Source organism: Esox lucius, chromosome 14 (assembly GCF_011004845.1).
Source record: "Esox lucius isolate fEsoLuc1 chromosome 14, fEsoLuc1.pri, whole genome shotgun sequence".
Lineage (NCBI taxonomy): Eukaryota > Metazoa > Chordata > Actinopteri > Esociformes > Esocidae > Esox > Esox lucius.
The window spans coordinates 11,289,870-11,305,947 of NC_047582.1; the positions used below are offsets into that span (position 1 = coordinate 11,289,870).

At 43.5% G+C, this 16,078-nt stretch overlaps 1 protein-coding gene across 1 annotated transcript; it reads left to right on the forward strand.

Moving 5' to 3' along the window:
* Positions 1 to 210: 210 nt before the first annotated feature.
* Positions 211 to 14,215, forward strand: zdhhc8a (zinc finger DHHC-type palmitoyltransferase 8a). The gene is made up of 10 exons (XM_013137061.4): positions 211 to 541; positions 8,710 to 8,831; positions 9,658 to 9,815; positions 10,643 to 10,815; positions 10,964 to 11,066; positions 11,190 to 11,281; positions 11,389 to 11,521; positions 11,615 to 11,729; positions 12,145 to 12,260; positions 12,478 to 14,215. The coding sequence occupies exons 1-10, from the start codon at positions 438 to 440 to the stop codon at positions 13,747 to 13,749; spliced, it is 2,388 nt and encodes a 795-aa protein (XP_012992515.3). The 5' UTR covers positions 211 to 437; the 3' UTR covers positions 13,750 to 14,215.
* Positions 14,216 to 16,078: the final 1,863 nt, after the last annotated feature.

Below are 16,078 nucleotides of genomic sequence, written 5' to 3' on the forward strand. Positions count from 1 at the left end.
TCGTGTTAGCGTATGTTTTAAACCATTCATTTTGTCGGCCTAGTAAATTACGTTTATTTTTTTTCATAGTAAAAGTAATATTTATCCCTTTAAAAATACCACGTTCAAGTTTGACCTGCTACTATGTGTTGCTACAGTTTGATTCACGTCATTCATGCTTTCCCAGGCGAAAACCCCTCCTATCAAATCAGAGCGGTTACGGGTGCGCAGCGCGCCGATCTCAGTTGGTCGGAACGCTGGGCCAGTCCGGACGGTGGGATATCCGAGACGGACACCGTTAATTTGACTTTTTGAACATGTACTTGTTTGCATGCAATGCATGGACACTCAGGATAGAGATGAGTGGGAACAGACTACGTTTTATCGTGGATCGTTTATTGTATCTCGGCGTAAACGTTTCGTTGGAATAAACTGCTGATGTTTGTGCTAAGTACAGAATGCCCACCAGCGGCGGTGAGAGAATTAAAGCCAGCGCGTTTATTCCAGTGTCCACCGCAGTCATCCTCCTTGTCGGGTCCACGACTTTATTTTTTGTCTTTACGTAAGTAACAATGTTGTTTCTAGGAAGTAGTTTATTAACAGACACTAAGGTAACCCATCTATAGATTTGTGGATATAAATAATTATTTGAAAAAGGAAATGGGCATGCACAGTTTCTTCAAACTGTTATGTGTTGTATGTATTGTAGGTCCTGTGGCTCACTTCTTTTAAGAATAAGGATCGTTCCTGAATTGTGGTGTCGTTTGTCCCTGCCTTTAAAAAACATGACAAATTATTAGGGCATATACATTACCTTTTAGTCTACACACATTGTTTTTTTTCGTTTGTGCCGAACTGTATATAAAGGATGTGGTTTGTCCTTTAGTGCAAATCGTTTTGTGTGTGTAAGTAGTTCATGGGTCGTTCCACCAATTTGGTGACTTTTTTTTTATTCATTTGAGCTTGAAACGTTTGATTTCAACTAGTTTTAACATTCAGTCATAAAGAACACGTTCAACCTCATAAACAATAGTTCAGTTCCCATAATTAAGTTAACCTTAAATAGTAAGTATGAATACCATTATGAATCCAATTAAACGCATTCAGGATAGAAGTTCAGGGTGGTTGGAATTGTTCATAAATATAGATATTGGGTAAAGGTCTTTTGAATGCTATGGGAATTCAAATACATGCATGCTGTTCTCCCTTTATCTCCCTTCCGCAACTTTGTTACATGTATCAGTTGTAATTGTATCCATGGCTGTTGCCACAACTTCCAAGAGATTCAGGAGAGTTAGCGTTTCTGGTGAGCTTTCTTCATAAGCATCAACCCAAGCCATTGTGTTTTTCCCAGAGTGCTCTTCTAACCAGGATTTCACTTGGGTCAATGCATGTGAGGGCATGCTCACTCACCTGACTACCGTTAGCTTTGTAGGTATCCTCTGAGAGGCCTGGGACTTGCTAAAGCTAGATGAGATCAGAAAATCCATGATGATTATGCCTTCCGCTCCCCAGGCGGTGCTGGAGAATAGGCCCTTTTGTGAAAAGACATTTGTTTTCATATCAATATGCAATATTATTCATTAAACAGTTCAGTAATATTTTCCCCAAAGCTGTCCATTATTATTTACATTTCATTGCCTAATATTATGTTGATCCTCTTAATCTGAGCTACTGTGGGCAATATTAATTTTGTATGGGGATTATGTAAGTTAAGAGGCTATTTAACCATTGGGCCTGTGTCTCAAATGTTCTGATTGTGGTTTAGTGGGTGAACTGTACTATCTGGAAACATTTAATTTCCGCCTCCTAATGTCTCCACTCAACCACCCTTCTCACAACTGTATTTTCAGCAGCGAGCCCAAAGTGAGCATATTGTCAAATTATTCCTAAATCCGTTTTCCACAAGGCCATGATGCTTAGAGCTTAAGAGTCAGGCATGTTTCCTAGAAGTCCGACTAGATTTCAGGAAAACGGTCTCCCAAATATACCGTTTAGGATCCTCACCCAAAATCACCAACTGCACTTGCAACATTATCCCCTAGATTTCTAGTGAAGCCTGTGTGAGAAGGCCTAGTGTACCACAACATAAGTCCACCGACCCCCACTCTCTGATGGGTCTCCAGCAAACTGATCATCTGGTTAACTTCCGTGGTTAGGATTTGGGATTTTATTATGCCCCCCCACAACCACCACCACCATCAAAAGCGGCAAAGCTGCTCTTCGTAGTGTCCACACAAACAATATATCGGATGACATTATATAGAAACCCCAGTGCAGTTGGAAGACAGAAATACATACAACAAACAATCTCAACAACATCCAATGCTTTACTGAGACACTGGTTTAGTTTAAGCAGGCCTTCTTGTGTAAATAATTGCAGAACACATTATTGCCAATGTTCAGTTTTGAGTCAGCTAGATGTGACAACCGCCCTGTTCCATGCTCTGAATTCACCATGTTGGGACGGTGAATAGGTGTGAATATGACAGGGACTTTGTATAGCAAAGTGGTTAATTGTTTTGTACATCCCTATAATTGGTACAGATTTTAGTCCGTTTAAGTAACCCCCAGCTTGTAGACAGTGGAATGGGTTGGCCACCTCTTGACTGGGGCTTATCGGACAAGGTGACATTGATTTCCTACTTACATTCGTCCAATTCTTTTCCGCCTTGCTGTTCATAGACAAGAAGCTTATGGACATAGGGCTTAAGAGAGATTCGTAATCCTCTGTGGGTTTGTAAAATCGTTAGCATTAAATTACAATTTTCTGTCCATTTCATATTTCATTGAACTATTACAAGGTGAATGATCAATAACCTTACCGTGCCTCCAGTCATGTCAACAGTAAATATGATTAAAATACTGTTCCTCACACATTTTCTGGAATAATTACAGGAAATGCAATGAATTATCTGATAAGATGGTATAATAATGCAACCTTTGGGTGTTGATTGGCAGTTGCAGATACATTGCTACTTGTCAGTGTTAGACAGTGACCCAGTCATATGCATATTCATTCACATATTGCCCCAAAATGGAAATAAACAGGCTTGCATGTAACCCATAAGACGTAACTGATTACAAATTAACAGTAACTGTAATCTGTTATGTTACCAGCAAAAAGTCTCATTGCACGTGGATTATAGATAATAAAAAAAGAAGATGATTACTTCTTGGATTACTTTTAAATCCAGAAAGGATGTGTGGGCAAAATAATTATGACATGTTATATTTTCAATCTGGGTTCTATGCTTTTGTGCCTCATAACAAAAATGTGCACACTTCATATGCTTCATGCATGGGCCAGTCTGGTTCTTATCATGCTGGTTGCTGAACCAGAATTCTTACCTGTCGAAAGGAGCATATTGTTCAGCCTTCGACCACGATTGAGCTCACAGGCACCCAAGCCACCATAAGGAGGCGTAGAGCATGACGAGACAAGCCCACCGTATTAAATGACTAAGCCCCCCAAACCCAGAGGTGTTGACCAATCGCACCACCTTCCCTGGGACCCCTGGACAAATCCACCAGCAGCATTCAAACCCTGGTCTTTGCAAAGTAGTATTTATTTTTCAAAAATGTTTGGAATCCATTAGGAGAAAAACACAAACCATTTAGGCTCATACATCCAGTCGTATTATTATTGAAGTACAAATCAATGGTTAAGAAACATAAGCTATGAGGTAAAAATGCTAAATACATTTAAGGCCAGCTATTTAAAATTACATGATAATTGTTTGTTGTTGTGCAAAATGTAAAATTCAATTTTGTCTTGGAGTGTCTCTTAAAAGGAAAGTAATACTAAACTAACGAAAAGTTATTGGATTACTTGATTAAATTTGAGTAGTTTATGTTACTGATTACAATTTTGTAACAGATTAAATTTAGATAGTAGCATACCCAAACCCTGACTGATCACAGGGTTGTTTTTAACGTAACTTTTAAATGATATTCTTGATATTTACAATCGGATGTTGGGTGTTTTTTCTAACTGTGGTAGTACTTTGGGGCCGGACAAAACAAGCAGTCTCATCCCTAAAATATTGTGGGAATTACTGATTCTTTTACAATGACGACTGATAGACAGGCATCTACATTTCTGACGACAACTTCCATTCTATAATCACTGTTCCAGGACAAAATGCCTGTTATTGGAGATTAGTCTGAAGATTTTTAACAAGACCGATATAGAACATTTCCAATGAATTATGTTTTGTTATGATCTAATAGTGTCGACATCCAAAGTGGCTTTTTCATAGAAATGTATTCTTCAGAGATATGGTGACATTGTTACAGACTGCCAAGCCCAAACACACATGCTCTTTTGTTTTCCCTTTTACTCAGAAACAATGGAGAATCATTTCATTAACATTTTACAGGAAGTACATTTCTTTTATTTGAGGACATAAACAGAGATGACCCCAGCTCTTTGTCAACCAGCATTTGTTGAATGAATTAATTTGTGAATTATTTCACAATTTGGTATCAGCAGAAGAAAAGGAATGAGGAGGGAAAGCATTTTGCCATTATGTCCTATGTAGGCAAACGTCCTTGTTAGACAGACCTTAACTCAAAGAAGGACTGGACTGCCTGTCCATCTGTCTGCTTTGTCAGCAGTGTCTGTGTTCCTTTAAAAGCAGATCTGATTAGTTGCCAGCTCCTGTCGGTGTCTCGACCACAGGCCTTGGGTGAAACTACACAGCATGTCATTTTGTTTGATTAGCAAGTGCAGTGGAGGGCGTACCTATGCTCTTTTTGGGGTGCTGCTTCAATTGTGAGTTCAAGCATCACTAAACATTCTTAGTGCTTGTTTCTAATGGTAGAAACTCCAAAGAACTGGAATAGTTTTGAGGAAGGTTCTTTTACAAAGGGTAACTTCAAGGGAGTTTTCTCTGATCTGTCACAGTTAATGTCAACATTTGATTTAGCTGTAATTCTGTAAAGATTTCTTGACCTTTTACTTTCATACTGAGTTAATTATGGAACAATGTACAGAGGGGAGGTCACAAGTGATACCCACCGATAGTGGGTCAGATATTTTTAGAGGAAAACTCCTCCCTATCCTTCCCCACCCAATCTAAGTTTATTTTAGGTGCAAATACACACTGATTGCTATATATGGTAATATTCCCATCTATGTAGCAGAAATATATAATTGATTTTCAAGAGACTTTTAGTCTCTCCAAACTGCCTTCTAACAGAGGTGAAGTTTATTCAGTGTAAGTCATACTGCACATCAAACACCTAAGAGCTGTTATGATCATACTTCCCTCAACATGTATACCAATACTCATATTTCCCTTCCTTTTACCTACACCAATCTTAAAATACCCTAAACAAAACCTGTTCTTTTAGCCTGACCTGTACTTGATTCACTTCATTGAGGGCTTGATGATTAGTTGGCAAGCTGAATCGCGTTTGCTTGTCCGGTGCTTCAGTAATTTATATGTGTTATTTTTTTAAATAACACTCCGGACTTACTGGAGTCGGGCAACACTGCGACGGTGGAGGTGTTGGTCTGGCTGACCTACTGCCGGGCTCTACAGAGGCAGGGAGGTGCACAGATTGGACAGCCTGGAAGCAGCGGCGGCGGCTTACCCTTCTGGATGATTGAATACAGCTCTGTTGTCTGTTTCATTAGGCGCCCGGCCTGTCTGCCTGCCCTGCCATACTGCAGCCTAATGAACTACACTTGTGCTGCGCTCCAGATGGCCACAGACCAATGAGGGGCTATATCGGCAGGGCCGCTCATTGCAACGGCATCCGCGGGAATTATCCCCTTGATAAGAAATCAGCCCTGGTTGTGGGTCGACCCGCTTATTGTACCAGGCTTCGTCGGATCCTGTCTGTCCTCCGCTCCGCACTCAGCCCAAATGAGGTTGGCCGATTTCAACTTGGAACGCAACATGCTTATCTCCCTTATTGTTGTGGTTTTGTCTTTTTAGTTCTTTATTGTAGATCCATTATTTGACAGATGGATGAAAGGCCCGGGGATTTGACCAGCTAAATAATGATTTAGGAAACAATAAATCAGTGGCAGTAGTATACTTTCTTTATTGCCCCCCCCCCCCACCGCCACGGGACTTCCCAGTTCAGGAGCAGAAAGGACGTGGTCTGCTGCCACATGAACAGACGATGCTGACCAACTGGGGTGAATCATCCCCAGAATCTAACAGACACACATTCCCTGTATACAACTGTAGGGTGACTGGACATGGGAGTACTGTAAACAGGAGCTGAAAGGGACTCCGTTAGACAGGTGTCGGTATAAAGCACACATCCATTTCATCTAACTCCGTTATGACAATTTAAGTACATGTCAGACATGACCACATTTAGTGAAACGTTGTTTCACAAAGGACTTAAAATATAAATCCCGTCCTCCAGCTCTGGGAACCCACTGCTCTCTCCCCACCTCTTAATCTGATTTGCTCAATAGTACAATTGAGTGTTAATGTTTCAATTACTGTAAATCCTTAAAGATCTGGCAGATCTTAACACAGCTGCTTCTCCAGCATAGAACAGTGCTGTGCCTCTCTATTAAGGCTGCTTCTCTGTATAGCCTTGCTTGTATGATGCAGATGTGTAGGTAGCTAATGGGATATATCCTATAGGCATGGAATGGGACTGCAGAGTCTGTGTGGTTTTGACGTCTGATGGGACGACTCGACCATCACAGCCTGGCAGAGTGGTCTGTAATCCAGAGTCCCTAATCCTCGGATTATCGGGATTGCAGCTGGCGTGGCATTATCAGGCATTCCTTCGGGGGCAACCGCCCTTCCCCCACAACCCCCCACTCTACCCCATGCTCTCATCCTAACTGGGGCTGTTTTGTGGGGGCAGGTTGGATTGCCATGGACTGGACTGGGCTAGAGATTGGGTTTGGAAAGGGAGACTCCTGACTTTGTATTTGCTTTTATTCAATCAATATAATAACGAAACATCAAAAAGGGCCTTATGTGGTTTTAAAATGTTAGCATGCTTCATTCTACAGATGGAAAGATTTGATATTTGACATTCAATTGAATAACTGAAGTTCCAACAAAAAATGAAATTGACTTCCTGTCTCTTTCTGTATGTGCTGTAATACAGTCAATAGTTGATGGATTTTTTAAATGTGGAAAGAGGCGTGCATCTTACTCCATTACGCAGCTCTCACATGATTCACAACTGTGTTTTATGACCTATAATCAATTCTGTTGCTCAAACTGGTATGATAAGATGATGCCAGTTGTGATAACAAAAGAGGCCCAATGAAAAGCCTTCTGCTGTAAGATTTTCAATTACAGATAGTCACAGCAGCTTGGCTGTGAACTCAATTCCACTGTTCCTACATTCATTCTTAAAAGTACTGATTTTGTATTGGTTACTCATGCCGATGTTTAATCATTATAATCCACTTTGCCTCTCCCTGTGTCTCTCCCGGTAAACCTGATTACAGTATGGAGCCTCTCTTTAATCTCACACCATAGAGATCATGGCATCACCTCAACGAATGGTATTATCCAGTTTAAACCACTTTTGCATTCTTACAATGTAAAGATATTGTAATTTATATAAACTCTGTAAACATCTAAAAAATGTTGGGAAACGGGCTGAACTTGACGTTGACATTACGGACACAGGTCCCTCCACTCTAAAGGACAACATCTGGCACACAAGGAGATTTTCTTTCCTTTAGAATTTTCTCAGAATGTATGTTTGTATGAAAGTTACTCAATGCTTTTTTAGATTAGTACCAAAAACCAATAAGTACCCCTATTGGTTAATTAAAATGGGTATAGTCTTGCACATACATGCATATTAATCAACCAAAAGAATATTGCGTACAGAGGGGTTCTAGAGTGTATGTATATATTGTGCTAAAATGTCGATGACGTGTTAAAAACCCTTTCAGGACTCAATATATACATAGAGAGTTTATATTGAAACAGAACGGTGCTATTACAGATGCATGTGTAATATATCTTTTTATATCTGTTTGAGAGATGTTTGGCACACATGCTCAGGGAAGGTAATGTAGTTAATCCTTGCAATATCCTCACAATATCTCTTATATCACTTGATATATCACTTGATCTCTTATATCGCATGATTTTGAAAATTAATTCTGAATGATGGGTCTTACCTTAAGGATTTAGGAAAATGTACAAACTTACTGTTGTCTTGTTTATTCCACAAAATGTTCCCACAGAGGCAACCAATATTTACTTTTGTACTGCAGGTGTAATTTGTGTGTACTGGAGAATGACATGTGTATTGCAGAATGATGTGTGTATTTCAGAATGACGTGTGTATTACAGAATAATGTGGGTATTGCAGAATGACGTGTGTATTACAGAATTATGTGGGTATTGCAGAATGACGTGTGTAATGCAGAATAGATTGATGTTTGTATTGTAGAATGACATGTCTATTGCAGAATAGATAGATGCGTGTATTGCAGAATGATGTGTGTATTGCAGAATGATGTGTGTATTTCAGAATGACATGTGTATTGCAGAATAGAATGATGTGTGTATTGTAGAATGATGTGTGTATTGTAGAATGATGTGTGTATTGCAGCATAGATTGATGTGTGTATTGTAGAATGATGTGTGTATTGTAGAATGATGTGTGTATTGTAGAATGACATGTGTATTACAGAATAGATTGATGTTATGATATTGTAGAATGATGTGTGTTTATTACGATTCCTACTTAGGGTATGTATTTTCTTTGTGCCAGGTGCCCGTGGTTGGCAGTGACGGTGTCAATCTACGTGCCACCATGCAGTGCCATCCTCTTCTTCTTCGTCTTGGCCAACTTCACCATGGCAACCTTTATGGACGCAGGCGTTCTTCCTATGGGTTAGATATACTAGAGCTGTTAGCAGGACTATTCTCTAACTCTACAGGACTCCCAATACAGCAGGCAGTTGTCCAACTGTGTTGAATTGTTATTTACAGCACCTTATTTACAGCACCTCATTTACAGCACGTTATTTAGAGCATGTTATTTATAGCATGTTATTTACTGCATGTTATTTACAGCATGTTATTTATAGCATGTTATTTACAGCATGTTATTTGCAGCATGTTATTTGCAGCATGTTATTTACAGGATGTTATTTGCAGCATGTTATTTGCAACATGTTATTTACAGCACGTTATTTACAGCACGTTATTTACAGCATGTTATTTACAGCACGTTATTTAGAGCATGTTATTTATAGCATGTTATTTACAACATGTTATTTACAGCATGTTACTTACAGCATGTTATTTGCAGCATGTTATTCACAGCATGTTATTTACAGCATGTTATTTACAGCATGTTATTTATAGCATGTTATTTACAGCATGTTATTTGCAGCATGTTATTTGCAGCATGTTATTTACAGCATGTTATTTGCAGCATGTTATTTGCAGCATGTTATTTACAGCATGTTATTTACAGCATGTAATTCACAACATATTATTTACAACGTCATTTACAGCATAGCAGTGCTGCATGTTTGATTTGTTTTGAATCAGTTTATGACCAGTATTTACAGTGTTGTCTTAATGCAAACTTGAGACAGTGAAGGAAGGTGACGTGAAAACCTGAATCTCCACAGTGTTAGCCCCAGAGCCAGTGCTGTGTCATCATCCTGCGGTCCACACTGAGGTGTGTCTGTGTGTGTGTGTGTTTCAGCTAATGAGGACGAGGACAAGGACGATGACTTCCACGCCCCCCTTTACAAGAACGTTGAGGTGAAAGGCGTCCAGGTCCGGATGAAATGGTGTGCCTCCTGTCACTTCTACAGGCCTCCGCGTTGCTCCCACTGCAGCGTGTGTGACCACTGCGTCCAGGTGAGAGGTCAAGACGGACGGACTGAGAGAGAGAAAAGGAGCGGGGAGGATATAGAGAGAACAAAGACTGGCGGAGAGTGAGAATAACGGGTGGTGTTGTTAAAGTGGGATGGGCTTGAGTTTGGTGTGTGTGTGTGTGTGTGTGTGCGGTAATATTGAGGGGGATGGAGGGAGAGATGGCATTAATCAGGTTAATCCCTTTTCCCCAATCCTTTATTGTCCCCAGAGTGGCGTGAGAGATGAGATTGAGATTTGGAAAGGGTTTGGGCAATCTGTGTGTGTATGTAGGCAGCTCAGTGCATATCAACACATACACTAAAACTTGAATTAAAACCCCCAGGCGTTGAATCTTCACACACCCCCAGTTCTTCTGAGACACAGCCTCCCATTTGCCTAATGCGAAGAGCTTCCTTTCAATAAAGTGTTGAATTGACCACCACACTTTTTATTTGTAACCAGTGTGACCAATCAAAACCTTAAAGGTATAATAACAAACCCATCACAGATCAGACTGGCAAAGATTAGGTTGCCTTTCATGTGCCCCAGATTGACTTTCCAAGCATTATCGAAGCCATATGTACGACACGCAGGCCACCTAGAACGCTCAGTAATACTCTGTCGTATGGATGCAGAGTCGGTAATGTGAAGAGGGCTGCTCTCCCCTTAGCGTTTTTTGTAAGAGCATGGTGACTGTGACGCTGTGGGTTCAATTCCCGCAGGTAATTAAAAAGTAAATGGGGCGCGCTCACTACTGTGAGTCGCTGTAGATGTCCTGTGAACGGTGTGTTGTCCGATGTTGCATCCCATCGTGTGATAACCATGTGCAGGACTTTGACCATCACTGTCCCTGGGTGAACAACTGCATTGGGAGACGAAACTACCGCTACTTCTTCCTGTTCCTGCTGTCACTCACGCTGCACATGGTGGGCGTGTTCCTCGGTGGCCTGCTCTACATCCTTCACCACACGGAAGACCTGTGGAAGCTGCACTGTACAGTCACGTATCCTTTCTTATACAGTGTGCGTGTGCGCGTGCGTATGCACGTGTGCGCGCGCGTGTGTGTTCGTACTATATGTGCAGTATTGTCACTGTCATTTATTTCTATAGCTCCCCAAAGAGAGTCTGCGTGTTCTTGACTGATGCTCCAGATTGGTGGTCATGAGTGTATCTGCTCTGTTCTTCATTCCTGTTCTGGGCCTTACAGGCTTCCACTTCTATCTGGTGTTCAGGGGCAGAACCACCAACGAACAGGTCAGACGAATCACGTGTGACCTTCGTTAGGAAATGACTAGATTTTTTTTTTGCTATATAATGAGCTAGGTCATGTCCTCGCTTTAAGTGTTCGTTTAAGTCGCATTTCTTTCTTTTCCCCAGGTTACAGGGAAGTTTCAAGGAGGAGTCAACCCTTTCACTCGAGGTTGCTGTGGCAACCTGGAGTATCTCATATGCAGTCCCATCTCTCCAAAGTAAGAAACTTTTGAGGTTTTCAAAATGTTTGCAAACAACAGGTTGGATATAATTTGAACTGTTCCTAAATAACAGCTCATTGACTCATTGGCTTGTACCACACCAGGTATACAGAGAGACTCATTAAGAAATCGACAGTTCGCGTAATGCCTCCTTTTCTGAGACCAGAGACTGACAGACAGATACCTACTCTTAAGGTTGGGGATAATGGTCTCAACCGTCATGATGTTCAGAATAAAGTAAGTCTTTCACCCCCAAATACCCCCGGAAGTATCTAAATTCATCAGGAGGTCATATGTGTTTTAACTCTAATTCTTTCTATTCCCTCTCAGCGCCCGTCAACTGATGCAGTCGATGAGCCAGACATCAAACATGTGAACAGTCCCCCACCGTTGCCTCCGAAACCAGACCCCAACCTCCTAAAGAGCCAACTAGCAGCCAAAGAGGGTAGAGTCACTTTACAATTCTGAAAACAAATGATACAGGAGGTATTTACCTCCTGCCTGCTATTTAAAAGCACTTTTTCCACAACTGCTGATGTAAAAAGGGCTTTAGAAAATAAATGTGATTTATTGATTGGCCACAGTCATACCATTATATAGGATAACATATGGAAATTAACATAAAGAAACTTCACAAATAAAGCCTCATTAACTACCATCTCTCGTCACAGCTCTCACTGCTGCCTCCTGGTGGTGATCACATCCCATGATCGATTAAAGGCTTTTAATAGATGTTCCTTACACATACATTACTGTCTCTCCCTGGACTAGTTCAGTCACAGTAGGGATGAATTAATATACAGTAGAATTTGCATAATGTTAAAAATTCATTTTGTCCTCCCTCTGTGTTTCCGTACCAGAGAGAGGTCCTCATCATAAACCAGCAATCCCTCTTCCTGGACCAAACCTGCAGCAGATCAAAGCGTTACCACAGTCCCCCTCTGCCAAGGCTCCACCCCCATCCCCTGTCCAACAGGTCAGTCAGAACATTCCCAATAACAACATGGTCCAGTGTAGTTTTATTCAGCTGTGTTGTGACCCGTTTCCACAGCTCATGGTTCTCAGACAACTTGCCTGGTGTTTTCAGAGCTCCGTGATTAACCGGCTTTGAGGATTTGTGTTCTGTTGAACGACTGACTGGCTCATGCGGTAGTGTTGTTTGGTGACATGTTTTGTGTTGTGGTTGGGTCCAGGTGTCTGTTGTTCCGGACCAGCAGGGGAGAAGCAACAGTAAAGGTCACAGCGTGTCACCGGAACACATCCTGGCCAGGGTGGACAAGCAGCTCGCCATCCCACCGGGTCCCACGTCCACTCCACTCCAGCTCAACTCTCTCACCCTCAACTCCCGCTCCCTCACCCTCAAACACGCCTATCGCCATGGCAACAAGCCCCCTGCCTTGCATCCCGAGGGCCCAACCTCCCGCCAGTTGTCTCCGGGTGTCTTCCCCCTCCACGACCCCCTGTCCAGCCGCTGCAGCCTCTCCTATGACAGCCTGGTGAACTCCGCTGACCCCCACTACCCGGCCCAGCGGGGGGCGCCCCCGCTCCACTACCACCCCCGCTTCATGACCCTGGGCCCCGACAGCAGTGTGCTCCAGAGGCCCCCTCCGCACGCCTACAGCCCTGTGTTTATGGGGGCCACCAGACACTCTCCCCAGCCAAGGGACACCTCACTCAGGGACCCCGCTCTACGCGACCTCACCCCTCATGCCCTCACCTCCAGGGACCTCACCCCTCATGCCCTCACCTCCAGGGACCTCACCCCTCATGCCCTCACCTCCAGGGACCTCACCCCTCATGCCCTCACCTCCAGGGACCTCACCCCTCATGCCCTCACCTCCAGGGACCTCACCCCTCATGCCCTCACCTCCAGGGACCTCACCCCGCAGGCCTTGATCCACATGGAGGCTTCTCCGGTGCGCTACGACAACCTCTCCAAGACCATCATGGCCTCCATCCAGGAGCGGAGGGAGATGGAGGAGAGGGACAATGTGCTGCGGATGCAGGCCCGGAACCAGGGCCTGTACAGCTGCCCGGACATGGGGGTCTATGACATCCCCAGCCGACGCAGCCTGCCCACAGACAGCATGCGCCTCCCGGGGTCCCGAGGACCCACCCCTCCCGCGTACGGCTCCAGGGAGTTCATGATGAGCACTGGCATTTTGGGGTACGGGGGTACAAGGTCGCCCCTCTCCAGCGCGTCGTCGTCTTCTCTGAGTCGAGCCCCCAGGACGTCCAGCTCCCCCCCCCAAAGCAGCAGCAGCCTGCAGAGTAAGGCTCGCTCCCCCTCCCCAGCCTACCTCCCCCCGGACAGACACGCCTCGCCCTCCTCTTCCTCCTCCACCCTACCCCGCACGTCCTCTTCGTCCTCCGCCACTGCCCAGTACGTCCACCCAAAACGCCCCTCGCTCACCTACCCGGGCAAGGAAGGGAAGGACTCGGCCCCACTGGGCGCGGCGAAATAGGAGCCCGTGCGTCTCCCGTCAGGGTCCACCGTTGGCGGCCAGCCACAGCGATCTGCACTGTTCACCCGTGCGTCCACGACTTCCCAGCGCTGTGTGGTAGTCAGGAGGAAATCAATGTGCTGTTATGGGAATCATTTTGGACAGATATATCCACTCGGCCCTCTTGCTAGATTAGCGTGTTTGTTCGATTAAGAGCGTTAAAACCAACACCATACACAGATATCTCAGGACAGTGGCCAATTACCAGACGATTGTGCCTCCATCTGTAGTCAGAGATATTAATAAGCTCAACAAGAACAGAGAAAATGTACAGCAAAGAGATCTTTTATTGTTGTTTTATGTGTTTTGATAATGCTTTTGAGAAATAACGTGATCATAACGAGAAACTATACTGCGTCTGTAGAAATTATGCTTTAGTTAATATTTTGTAGTTGTTTTGACAAATAAAAAAAAGTGTTGCTCCTTTTTTCAGTGTAAGCAGTTGTTATTTAACTATGTATAATCTGTTACTATTGACCTTTTGTTGTCCTGTTTCCACATCACGGTTCAAACCTAGCTAACACTACGCTCAACCGCAACCCTAACTATACCTGGTAATGCAACACTAGCCTAACATAATCTTAATGTCCATTTTCCAGTTTAAACCCAACCCATCTCAACGCATCTCAGTCTTAACAACCTGACTTTGGTTTGTCTGCATCCTTCGTAACATTGTTTTGTGTTAGGTACAATAGCGCTTCTTCACCTGGCACTCCTTTGTCCGGTGGTGCGGGAACTAAGCTCATTTCAGCTGTTGTACAGAAGGAAATGGCACCCCCTAGTGGACTTAATGAGAGGTGCCCTGTCATTCATTTATCCATGGGTTAGTAACACATAGGCCTAACTTTTTGATGGTAGGCTTGCCCTGCTCAACATGGGTACTTGATGTTGGATATCCCAGATCAAGTATGCCTTTACTGAGGTAATTCCACTGTTATTCTTATCCGGGCCCGACCACTACATTAGATGACCCAGAGCACCCCCAAACACAAATAATATTCTTTATGTTTTTCAATAAAACATACACTCATATGTCAAAACATTATGACCACTCACAGGTGAAGCGACTAACTGATCATCTCCTTACAAGGGCACATGTCAAGGTCTGGGTAGATTAAAGTAGATGGTAAGCAAACAATCAGTTCTCATATTCAACATGTTGGATGAATGAGAATTGGGCAGGAGTAAAGACCTGAGTGACTTTGACATAGGACAAATGGGTCAAAGCATCTCTGAAACGACAAGGCTTGGGGTGCTCCCGGTCAGCAGTGGTGAGTACCTACTAACAGAGGTCTGAAGAGGGGCAAACCGGCGACAGGGTGTGGGGTCACCCAAGGGTCATCGATGCGCAAGGACAAGAAAGGCCTTCCCGTCAGGTCCAAACCAACAGAAGGTCCACTGTGGCACAAGTCACTGAAAATACTGCATGGCACCCTGCTGTGTATGGGGCTGTGTCGCCACAGACCGGTCAGAGGGCCCACCATGACCCCTGTGACACCGACGACATCTACAATGTGCAAGCATGCCTCGGAACTGGACCTCGGAGCAGTGGAAGAAGGTTGCTTGGTCCTTTCATATCACATGGACGGCCGTTCACCTGGCGAAGTGGTGGGACCAGGATGCACTGTGGTAAGACGACAAGCCGGTGGAGGGAGTGTGATGCTCTGGGCAATGTTCTGCTGGGAAACCCTGGATCAGGGCAAACATGTGGATGTCAATTTGACACGTGCCACCTACCTTAACTTTGTCACAGACCAGGTACACCCCTTCATGGCAATGGTACTCCCTGATGGCAGTGACCTCTTTCAGCAGGATAATGTAATCTGACACACACAATTCAAAATTCTCCAGATCTCAATCCATCTGTGGGATGTGCTGGAAGTCTGATCCACTGCGACTCCACCTCACAACTTACAGGACTTAAAGGATCTGCTGCTAACATCTTGGTGCCAGATACCACACCTTCAGAGGTCTAGGAGAGTCCATGCCTCAGCGGGTTGGCACTGTTTCGCCGGCATAAAGAGGACCAACAGCATATTATGCAGGTGGTCATATTGTTTTGGCTCATCAGTGTGTATATTTATAAAATTCATTAGTAAATAAAATACATTTAAATATGTATGTGTAAAATAAAATGTATGTGTAAAATACACCCCACAGCTTGTATTATGCCAACACAAACCCCAGTGGTAAATCCTACTCTAAACCTAATACACACACCTAAAGGATTATTAGGAACACCAGTTAAATTTCTCATTAATGCAATTATCTAATAAACCAATCACATGGC